Source organism: Salmo salar, chromosome ssa16 (assembly GCF_905237065.1).
Source record: "Salmo salar chromosome ssa16, Ssal_v3.1, whole genome shotgun sequence".
Taxonomy (NCBI): domain Eukaryota; kingdom Metazoa; phylum Chordata; class Actinopteri; order Salmoniformes; family Salmonidae; genus Salmo; species Salmo salar.
In genome coordinates, this window is record NC_059457.1 from 22242315 (window position 1) to 22254771 (window position 12457).

The 12457-nt window shown below is 42.8% G+C and overlaps 1 protein-coding gene across 3 annotated transcripts in view; it reads left to right on the forward strand.

The window, feature by feature from the left end:
- Positions 1–3295: 3295 nt before the first annotated feature.
- LOC106573363 (putative adenosylhomocysteinase 3) overlaps positions 3296–12457 on the forward strand; it is a 29605-nt gene continuing 20443 nt past the window's right edge. For 2 of the 3 annotated variants that reach the window (XM_014148348.2, XM_045697043.1), the window contains exon 1: positions 3296–3688. In XM_014148348.2, the coding sequence (XP_014003823.2) occupies positions 3614–3688 (75 nt within the window). In that variant the 5' untranslated portion in view covers positions 3296–3613. Of the gene's footprint in view, positions 3689–12339; positions 12456–12457 lie in introns of all 3 variants that reach the window. The other variant, XM_045697044.1, reaches the window with a different exon arrangement.

The following is a 12457-nucleotide window of genomic DNA, read 5'->3' on the forward strand; positions in this document are numbered from 1 at the left end:
ATGGATCAGACAACGTCATTTTTATTGATTTGTTTGTCAGTGTCAGCAGAGTAGGCTACCCTGTAATTTTGGTAGTATTAAAAAAGATTATGCTAATGTCTCCATTCATATAAAGTGTAGTAGAATGGCATGAAATGTGTTTATAAAAGGCCAACAAGAAATGCATTGGATAGGCCTGTATGGCGTATAGCCTAGCCTACAAGAAACAAGGGGGTCCCTCAGGGGTGAGTACTTAGTCCTGTCCTGTACTCCCTGTTCACCCACGACTGCATATCAGCACACGACTTCAACACCATCATTAAGTTTGCTGATGACACAACAGTCGTAGGCCTGATCACCAACGACGATGAGAGCCTATTGGGATGAGGTTAGAGAAATGACAGTGTGCTGCCAAGACAACAACCTCTCCCTCAACGTCGTCAAGACAAAGGAGCTGGTCTTTGACTCCCGGAAACGGAGGGCCGAGAACGCCCCCATTCACATCGACGGGGCTGTAGTGGAGCTGGGCCAAGAACTTCAAGTTCTTTGGTGTCCACATCACTAAGGACCTATCATGGTCCAAACACACCAACACAGTCGTGAAGAGGGCACGACAATGCCTCTGCACCCTCAGGAGACTGAAAAGATTTAGCATCGGCCCTCAGATCCTCAAATGGTTCTACAGCTGCACCATTGACTGGCTGCATCACCGCTTGGTATGGCAACTGTTTGGCATCCGACCGTAAAGAGGCTACAGCCCAGCACATCACTGGGGCCAAGCTTCCTGCCATCCAGGACCTCTATACCAGGCGGTGTCAGAGGAAGGCCCTAAAAATGGTCAAAGACTCCGGCTACCCTAGTCATAGACTGTTCTCTATGCTTCCGTACGGCAAACGGTACCGGAACGCCAAGTCTGGGACCAAAAGGCAGCTGAACAGTTAATCAAATGGCTACCCGGACTATTTTCATTGACCCCCTTTTTTAAACACTGACTCTATGCACACTCACTGGACTCTACCCACACATACTACATGTACAGTGACAGTACAACACACACTTTCACATGCGCTGCTGCTACTCTGTTTATTATCTATCCTGATTGACTAGTTAGTTTTACCCCTACAAACATGTACATATTACCTCAATTACACCTTGTACCCTTGCACATTGACTTGGTACCGGTACTCCTTGTTATTTTAGTACCATTTCCTTTTTTTATTTAACACAATTTTCTTACTTTTTTCTTACTTGTTGTATTCGGCGCATGTGACAAATACGATTTTATTTCATTCAATATCCAGTATATTGCTAAGAATGTGAGAGTTGGGTGACTCCTCTAACAGGTCTCTAACCCAGGCCACCAGCACCAACGACGAATGCCCTAACCACTGTCCCAATAAGGGATATACCTAGGGCATGTGCTTATTTAGCCAGTATAGTTAGGCCCTGTCCAGAAGAAACCCTAAACCTTCTTCCATATGCACTTGTGTAGATCTCAAACAACTTGATAGGTGTAAGCAATACGGTGAATTGAGTTTGAAGTAAATCTCAGCTCTGTTAATAGTACACAAAAAAAAATGTTATTGATCGTATTGATTCTGGAGTATCATTAAAACAGAAAGCCCTTATATTGTTGAAATAAGTAAATAAAATCAATGATGAGAATAATCAGATGATCTGATACCGGACATGGTGGCGTAACAGGAAGATCAGAGTACCGTCAACCAAAAAGGTTGAGAGTTTAAATCCCAAGTGAGTACATGTTAAATAATAATTATTTCCTAAACATACACAATGTAATCATGTATGTCAAATATGTAAGTTGAAAACACTATGTTAAATGTACTGTGTGTGTGCGTATCCCTAACATTGCCAACAGACAAATAGCTATGAATGGATAAGTGGTTATAGGGATACTTTGAGATTTTATCTACTTCCCCGGAGTCAGTTGAGCTCGTGGGTATAATTTTTAAGTCTCTGTGTCCCGTATGAAGGAAGTTAGAGGTAGTTTTACGAGCTAATGCTAACTAGCGTTAGCGCAATGACTGGAAGTCTATGGGTATCTGCTAGCATGCTAACCCTCAGAAAACTGGAATGTTCTTGCAACGTTCTCATAAAATGTGTCTAGAACATCAATATACTATGTTCTAAGAACATGTCAGCTATGTTCTGCGTATGTTTAGTGGGACGTTCATAGAACATTCTCCTAACCCACAGAAAACTAGACACAAGTGTTCTTGCAACTTTCTTATGGAACTTGTCTAGAACATTAATATCGTAAGTTCTGATTACATGGCAACCACTTTGTGGGTAAGTTCTGTTTGACATTAAGGTAATGGTCTCATGGAAATGTTCCTTGCACTTCACAGGAACATTCCTATGAAAATGTTAGTTAATGACCTAATGAGACCCTTAAGGGAATTTCTGTTGTTAGCAGGGCGTATGAAGGTTGTTTAAAAGTTGTGAACCCGTACTAGGTCAGTTTGGTGACATTCAGGGTGTGCCAGAGTGACACACTTCATGAGGTAAACACACCACACACACACACTTCATGAGGTAAGCTATACTAAGAGTGCGGGCCTTTAGAAGAACAGGTTCACTCTCAAGCCTTTAATGGTCAGAGTGTGCAGCTATCGTCACCTATACCTCATTTATAAGGGCTTTATTTGTGTGTTTCCATGTGTGTGTTCAGGACAGTTTGAGTTTCTACTAAGCTCTACTTAAGTCAAATGTGCTGAATGCAACACTGAAATGTGTTTCTCAATACGGGTACTTTCTCTTCAGGCTCACTCCCACTCAGGTAGCAGGCGTGCATCTGCATATCCTTATTTTGTTAATCATCGTATTGTCCGTGGCCGGCCATATGAATGTTTTACACACACACATGACAGAGAGTACATAGTACATATATTTAGCTCCCCTTCTACCATTAATAAGTGTAGTTATTGTGTAAAAACAATGAGTCAATGACTAGGACTCCACCCCCTCATGTTCCTGACCTCAACAAAGACAAGTCAGCCTCTGTTATAAATTAATGATGTGTCAACTTACCAGGACAAGACAGCTCTCACAGTGGTTGTGTGTTTGTGTATGTACACACTTGTCCGTGGTTCTTGTGTTTGTACATGCATGTGTTTTCCCACTCTTCTTCTCTGGACACACACAATTCTCACAGACTCACACACCTCTGCGTTTGTATTGTTTACCCTTGGGAATTAGAGAGCACTCCAAACGTCATTCATATTCATTAGAGGCCTCAAGTGGTTCTTTATGTACTACTGCCCTCCATCCCTCCCCTCTTTCGCTCCCTCCTTTCCCATCCATTCATCCTGGAAACTGCTCCTCTCGTCTTCTCTCAGCTCACAAAGGCTCATTTCTTCTTAGGCCCACTCTCCTCTCCACCTGTCTCTGGCTCCTCATCTTTTTCTGTCTTTTGTCTCTCCTCTCACCTGGAACCTGGGCCTGAGAGCTGAAGGTGTGGCTCCTCTCACTGTGTTAGCTTAGCCAGCCTTTAATCCCTGAACCTTCTCATCAAACACGGTCAGGTCACGGTCGAGCACGGTCAGTCCACGGTTAAATACAGTCTTTCTGCGTGTGGTGGAAGGCGTTCACATACTGAGGTGAACCTGACAGCATGAAGAAAATGTACAGCATGTTCAACCTGAACAAAACCAAGGAAGAGGAGGCAGTTCAGTCCATCTGTATCAAGGTATCTCTGTTCTAGTTTCTCTTTGCTATCTCTAGTTCAGTCCATCTGTATCATGTTCTTGTCTCTCTCTGAAATCTCTAATTCAGTCCATCTGTATCCTCCCCTGGTCTCTCTTCTTCTGCCTTTCTGTGGGATAGTGGTGCTCTTTGGAACACTTAAAGTCTTGGTTATGCCAAAATGACAGGATCACATTGGCTCAATTATATGATTAAGGGAGTTCAGGTGTGTTATATTTTTAAGGGAGTGCTGTACACAACATTTGAACAGGTGACCATTTTTTTTAACTGTCCAGTGTTTCCAAATTTCTTTGAAATATTACCTATAATTAATTACAATATGTGTGAAATTATTGTCATGTTTTGGAAGGAAAACGAAGTGTTAAAAAGCAGATTTTTTTGCGTTGGAATGGTGTGGGCGTATACCGGTCTTTAAAAGTATTAATGCGAGTAGAACGCTGATTGGCCAGCTAATCCTCGTCAGGAGGATTACGTCATCCTCTATGAGGAAATAGCAAGCATTTTTTAAATGGTCTGGGCCCATTTTCCCAAAAGCATCTTAAAGCTAAGTTCATCGTTAGAACATTCATAGGAGCATCGTTAAATCTCCAAGATGTTTCCAAAAACAATCGTTATTAAAAGGTAAATGTTAATTTTTGTACTTCATATTTGTAATCTCAGTTGTAAAGAAAAACATTGACAACTTTGTATTTGTAATCAACTTTGAAGTTATTGGCACTGACCAATATGGTGCGTTGGGATGCTATCGTAAACTTAAAAATGTGTAACAAGAACAAGAAATCGTTGTATATATATATATATATACTGCTCAAAAAAATAAAGGGAACACTTAAAAAACACAATGTAACTCCAAGTCAATCACACTTCTGTGAAATCAAACTGTCCACTTAGGAAGCAACACTGATTGACAATAAAGTTCACATGCTGTTGTGCAAATGGAATAGACAACAGGTGGAAATTATAGGCAATAAGCAAGACACCCCCAATAAAGGAGTGGTTCTGCAGGTGGAAACCACAGACCACTTCTCAGTTCCTATGCTTCCTGGCTGATGTTTTGGTCACTTTTGAATGCTGGCGGTGCTTTCACTCTAGTGGTAGCATGAGACGGAGTCTACAACCCACACAAGTGGCTCAGGTAGTGCAGCTCATCCAGGATGGCACATCAATGCGAGCTGTGGCAAGAAGGTTTGCTGTGTCTGTCAGCATAGTGTCCAGAGCATGGAGGCGCTACCATGAGACAGGCCAGTACATCAGGAGACGTGGAGGAGGCCGTAGGAGGGCAACAACCCAGCAGCAGGACCGCTACCTCCGCCTTTGTGCAAGGAGGAGCAGGAGGAGCACTGCCAGAGCCCTGCAAAATGACCTCCAGCAGGCCACAAATGTGCATGTGTCTGCTCAAACGGTCAGAAACAGACTCCATGAGGGTGGTATGAGGGCCCGACGTCCACAGGTGGGGGTTGTGCTTACAGCCCAACACCGTGCAGGACGTTTGGCATTTGCCAGAGAACACCAAGATTGGCAAATTCACCACTGGCGCCCTGTGCTCTTCACAGATGAAAGCAGGTTCACACTGAGCACATGTGACAGACGTGACAGAGTCTGGAGACGCCGTGGAGAACGTTCTGCTGCCTGCAACATCCTCCAGCATGACCGGTTTGGTGGTGGGTCAGTCATGGTGTGGGGTGGCATTTCTTTGGGGGGCCGCACAGCCCTCCATGTGCTCGCAAGAGGTAGCCTGACTGCCATTAGGTACCGAGATGAGATCTTCAGACCCCTTGTGAGACCATATGCTGGTGCGGTTGGTCCTGGGTTCCTCCTAATGCAAGACAATGCTAGACCTCATGTGGCTGGAGTGTGTCAGCAGTTCCTGCAAGAGGAAGGCATTGATGCTATGGACTGGCCCGCCCGTTCCCCAGACCTGAATCCAATTGAGCACATCTGGGACATCATGTCTCGCTCCATCCACCAACGCCACGTTGCACCACAGACTGTACAGGAGTTGGTGGATGCTTTAGTCCAGGTCTGGGAGGAGATCCCTCAGGAGACCATCCGCCACCTCATCAGGAGCATGCCCAGGCGTTGTAGGGAGGTCATACAGGCACATGGAGGCCACACACACTACTGAGCCTCATTTTGACTTGTTTTAAGGACATTACATCAAAGTTGGATCAGCCTGTAGTGTGGTTTTCCACTTTAATTTTGAGTGTGACTCCAAATCCAGACCTCCATGGGTTGACAAATTGGATTTCCATTGATTATTTTTGTGTGATTTTGTTGTCAGCACATTCAACTATGTAAAGAAAAAAGTATTTAATAAGATTATTACTTTAATTCAGATCTAAGATGTGTTGTTAAAGTGTTCCCTTTATTTATATATATATATATACACACACACACACAGTATATTTTTGTAGTTGTTGTCTGTCTTGCATGTTATTTTGTCATTAATATGTGTCACATATCAGTTTGCAAACAATGTAAAAAAAATTATTATAATAATAATCATTGAGTTAATAAAGCCGTATTCAAACTTGGTCTCTTTTTGCTTTCTTGAGTAAGGCAGCTCCAAAATGCAGGTGTTTCAGCCTAGCTCAGTGCTGTGGAGGTGGGGCAGCTAGCAGAAAATACAGAGCGTAGGGGTTGGTAATGTTCTCTAGTTGCACTGTCATTGGCTCAGTGTTCTGTCACTTCTGGGGACACTACGTCACTGCAAAATCTAAGGGTAAAGCTCGAAAGTTCAAGCCCTTGGGTGCTGCCATAGTTACATTAGAAGTGCCCATCCAAGAAGGCTCAAGGTCATTGGCCACAGATAAAATGACATCAAATCACATATCTACAGTAGCTTTGATTAGACTGATCATGTCAACATCATACTTTCAAAATCTTAGCTAGCAGTCATCATGAATGAAGTCGACAATCTACTGGCAAATCCTTTTCAATCCTTGTCGTATGAAGAGAAATTATGAAGTGAAATTATAGATAAAACGTATGGGTGCTCATCGGCCATTGGACATAAACAATACACAACAAGTTGGAAATCGCTAATTCACAATGAGGGGTTTGGAAGGAACAGTGGCTAACTGCAAGTATTGCAAAGCAATCACTAGACTGCTATTCAGTGGAGTGGGTGTGGGTTCCCATGTCTGGGTTTAAGGATCTCTTTTCCAAGCTAAAAAGGATAAACATTCAACATTGGCCATGCTGTCAATTCAGCATGACTTCTGCAACGTTCAAAACAACTGGAACATTTGGAACTGAGAAATCTGACTTCAGTGAGTTCAAAACAACTGGGAACTTGGAAAAAAACGAGCTCCGATAGAGAAAATACGTTTTGAACGGTCATCCAACTTGGAATTGCAAGTCGGGAACACGGCCTTTCTAGAGCTCCGACCTGAAGATCACTGATGACATCATTATTCAACCTTGTTTTTTCAGAGTTCCCAGTTGTCTTGAAAGCACCATAAATCCAGAAACTTTGCCGAAAGTTTGTTGACAAAATTTTCCCACAAAGGACCGCCGCACCACCTTTCTGTTCAATTGAGCAGAACAAGTTGAGTCCAAGGTGAGTCCAAGGTGAGTCCAAAAATGTCTTGTATGCTGCTGCTGTATAAATGATGTAATATGCCAGGGAGATAGTATTACTTTCTTAGCTACAGACAGTATACATAAGTATATGTTGTGAAGTAAGCTGTTAGTAGCCCATGTGCCTCAACCTAGTAATTTGATCACTTTTCCCCTCATAATATTGCCGACTGTTCTGACTCGGTAGTGCACATGTAGCTAATTTCCAAACGCCTGAAGGTACCACGTTCTTCTGTACAAAAAATAGTACGCAGTATAAATCCCATGGGACCACGCAGCCATCATACCACTCAGGAAGGAGACACGTGTGAAGATGCTGGAGGAAACAGACACAAAAGTATCTATATCCACAGTAAAACGAGTCCTATATTGACATAACCTGAAAGGCTACTCAGCAAGGAAGAAGCCACTGCTCCAAAACCGCCATAAAAAAGCCAGACTACAGTTTGCAACTGCACATGGGGACAAAGGTTGTACTTTTTGGAGAAATGTCCTCTCTTCTGATGAAACAAAAATAGAACTGTTTGGCCATAATGACCATTATATTTGGAGGAAAAAGGGGGAAGCTTGCAAGCCAAAGAACACCATCCCAACCGTGATGTACGGGGGTGGCAGCATCATGTTGTGGGGGTGCTTTGCTGCAGGAGGGCCTGGTGCACTTCACAAAATAGATGGCATCATGAGGCAGGAAAATTATGTGGCTATATTGAAGCAACATCTCAAGACATCAGTCAGGAAGTTTAAGCTTGGTCGCAAATGGGTCTTCCAAATGGACAATGACCCCAAGCATACTTCCAAAGTTGTGGCAAAATGGCTTAAGGAAAACAAAGTCAAGGTATTCGACTGGCTATCACAAAGCCCTGACCTCAATCCTATAGAAAATGTGTGGGCAGAACTGGAAAAGCATGTGCGAGCAAGGAGGCCTACAAACCTGACTCAGTTACACCAGCTCTGTCAGGAGGAATGGGCCAAAATTCACTCAACTTATTGTGGGAGGCTTGTGGAAGGCTACCCGAAACGTTTGACCGAAGTTAAACAATTTAAAGGCATTACTACCAAGGACTAATTGAGTGTATGTAAACTTCTGACCCACTGGGAATGTGATGAAAGAAATAAAAGCTGAAATAAATTATTCTCTCTAATATTATTCTGACATTTCACATTCCTAAAATGACAGGGAATTCTTACTAGGATTAAATGTCAGGAATTGTGAAAAACTGAGTTTAAATGTATTTGACTAAGGTGTATGTAAACTTTCGACTTTAGCTGTACATACTTTGTTCAGTTTGTCATGTTTAACTGCCGTTAATATCGATTAGCATGCTAACCAAAAGCCATTTCAATTTTTTGTTTTAGATAGTTTTTTTGTATGCGTAATGTTATGGCTGTCGTAGAGAGGGGACCGAAGCGCAGCGTGGTACGTGTTCATGATTATTTATTAAACACTAGAACCAAAGAAACAAAACGAAAAGCCAACAGTTCCGTCAGGTAACGAATACAAAACAGAAAACAACTACCCACAAAACACAGGTGGAAAAAGGCTGCTTAAGTATGGTTCCCAATCAGAGACAAAGATAGACAGCTGCCTCTGATTGGAAACCATACCTGGCCAAAACATAGAAATATAAATACATAGAATGCCCACCCCATATCACACCCAGACCTAACTAAACAGAGAAAAACGGCTCTCTCAGGTCAGGGCGTGACACTTAAAACCCTACCAGTCCCGAGACACCAGCAAAAATATGCTTTTCATTTATCAGCATGTCCAGCCCTTAGATTTAGCCTCACAATGAAGTGTTTACCATTTTATTTAGAACACGAAACAATTTGATATTAAACAGTTGCATTCATGAGTTTTTATTTTGAACATTTAGAGCAGGTTCCTGTGGTTGGCGGTTGCAGTAAAAAAAAAGTTGTACTTTTATTTTTGTTGTTGTCTCTGGTCACCCTACGGGCTTGGGCCCAGGAGCCCCTGTAAGCCCTGCATTAATCCATCCCTGGTTATTTTGGCTCTCAATGATCATCCAATTGAAGCTGGATCTGCCTGAAAGGTAACCAGATGGTGCTATTAAATCATTACATAATTGTCAACTACTGCTTTAGGCTGCCTACTCTGTGTGATGATAATCTTCATAGTTATGCTGCCATATTGTAGCGAGAGTTGCTGAAACAATAACTAGCCAATGTTTGCAATGATGATGAGAAAATAACACTAAATCACTATTTTGACTATCTGTCTGCGTCTTGCTTATGTTTGCAATAATATTACAGACAAGTTTGTACAAGCATGTTAATCTTGTCTTCCGTGTACAACATGTACAACATTTTAAGATTGTTCTATACATCAGTTGACGTCTCTATAAGCTTGAAGTCCTGAATCTAGCATGAAAGAGCATCCTTGTAGCTGTGTGGGCTAATATAGTAAAAATGTTTGCCTTGGGGTAAATTTAACAAATGGACATGGGGTAAGTTGAGCCAATGGAAAAAGCTTAGGAAATTGAATTGTTTTCTTCCCAGGTGTAATGCAAGGCATTATTGCTTGGATAGGAGGTAACAACAGGGCATGTTAAAAGTGTTTAAAAAATACCAAAACTTTTGTCAGGTGTTAAGCCTGTGTTAAAAGATGCTTAAAATGATAAAACAACAAAGTGATTGTATTTTATTGTATTTTGGGAAATAAAGACAGTGGTAATATTTCATTCTGTACAGAAATGTGTAGGCGGCTGAACTTACCCTGTCCCACGGCCCACACCTGGGGTAAGTTGTGCCAAGAGACCACTGTTTTGGACAAGCTATGTTTTCAAAACTGTAATGTTTACATCAATTCTGATTATTTCCAGGGATACACAACATCCTGAAATATATGTAGACATCTTTCTTCGAAATAATACTATATTTCCCTTGACAGAGTGATGGTGAATGTAAGAAATGTAAAATAAATTCTCAACTTACCCAACTCACCCATATTTTAAAATGTGGGAAACTGGGAAACGTATAAACTGGGAGCAACGAGTTGTGTGTGTTCACCTGTTTTGACCTTGTTATGAAAGTCGATTGGCTAATGGCAGGCAAGCAAGCTGCATCAACCATAAACTAAAAGTACAGATGCTCAAAGAAATAGGTGTTCATTAACCATATTAATAAATAGTTTTTTTTACAAATAATGTTTTGTTGTTGCATATAACTTCTGAAAATGCTGTTACAGAGGTAATTTCCTTAGAATTTGACGTCAGAGTTCAGCATGTTGGAGAAGTCGGACGCTCAGACATGATAGACGAGTTTCCTACTAGTAATGTGGATTTTTCCCTAGTGGTATGCTGGTATTTACGAGATATACTGCTCAAAAAAATAAAGGGAACACTTAAACAACACATCCTAGATCTGAATGAAAGAAATAATCTTATTAAATACTTTTTTCTTTACATAGTTGAATGTGCTGACAACAAAATCACACAAAAATAATCAATGGAAATCCAATTTGTCAACCCATGGAGGTCTGGATTTGGAGTCACACTCAAAATTAAAGTGGAAAACCACACTACAGGCTGATCCAACTTTGATGTAATGTCCTTAAAACAAGTCAAAATGAGGCTCAGTAGTGTGTGTGGCCTCCATGTGCCTGTATGACCTCCCTACAACGCCTGGGCATGCTCCTGATGAGGTGGCGGATGGTCTCCTGAGGGATCTCCTCCCAGACCTGGACTAAAGCATCCACCAACTCCTGGACAGTCTGTGGTGCAACGTGGCGTTGGTGGATGGAGCGAGACATGATGTCCCAGATGTGCTCAATTGGATTCAGGTCTGGGGAACGGGCGGGCCAGTCCATAGCATCAATGCCTTCCTCTTGCAGGAACTGCTGACACACTCCAGCCACATGAGGTCTAGCATTGTCTTGCATTAGGAGGAACCCAGGACCAACCGCACCAGCATATGGTCTCACAAGGGGTCTGAAGATCTCATCTCGGTACCTAATGGCAGTCAGGCTACCTCTTGCGAGCACATGGAGGGCTGTGCGGCCCCCCAAAGAAATGCCACCCCACACCATGACTGACCCACCACCAAACCGGTCATGCTGGAGGATGTTGCAGGCAGCAGAACGTTCTCCACGGCGTCTCCAGACTCTGTCACGTCTGTCACATGTGCTCAGTGTGAACCTGCTTTCATCTGTGAAGAGCACAGGGCGCCAGTGGTGAATTTGCCAATCTTGGTGTTCTCTGGCAAATGCCAAAACGTCCTGCACGGTGTTGGGCTGTAAGCACAACCCCCACCTGTGGACGTCGGGCCCTCATACCACCCTCATGGAGTCTGTTTCTGACCGTTTGAGCAGACACATGCACATTTGTGGCCTGCTGGAGGTCATTTTGCAGGGCTCTGGCAGTGCTCCTCCTGCTCCTCCTTGCACAAAGGCGGAGGTAGCGGTCCTGCTGCTGGGTTGTTGCCCTCCTACGGCCTCCTCCATGTCTCCTGATGTACTGGCCTGTCTCATGGTAGCGCCTCCATGCTCTGGACACTACGCTGACAGACACAGCAAACCTTCTTGCCACAGCTCACATTGATGTGCCATCCTGGATGAGCTGCACTACCTGAGCCACTTGTGTGGGTTGTAGACTCCGTCTCATGCTACCACTAGAGTGAAAGCACCGCCAGCATTCAAAAGTGACCAAAACATCAGCCAGGAAGCATAGGAACTGAGAAGTGGTCTGTGGTTTCCACCTGCAGAACCACTCCTTTATTGGGGGTGTCTTGCTTATTGCCTATAATTTCCACCTGTTGTCTATTCCATTTGCACAACAGCATGTGAAATTTATTGTCAATCAGTGTTGCTTCCTAAGTGGACAGTTTGATTTCACAGAAGTGTGATTGACTTGGAGTTACATTGTGTTGTTTAAGTGTTCCCTTTATTTATTTGAGCAGTGTATTATGAGCAGCATTTCATCTTTATGTCTATCTTTAAAGGGAAAGTGCTACATTTTGACAATCAAACCCTTTTTATTACTTACACAGAGTCAGATGAACTCATGAATACCATTTTTATGTCTCTGAATGCAGTTTGGAGGAATTTGAAGGTAGTTTCTGGAGCCATCGCTAACTAGCATTAGCGCAATACTGGAAGTCTACAGGAACAGCTTGCGTGTTGTCGAATCCATGAGTTCATCTGACTCTGGGT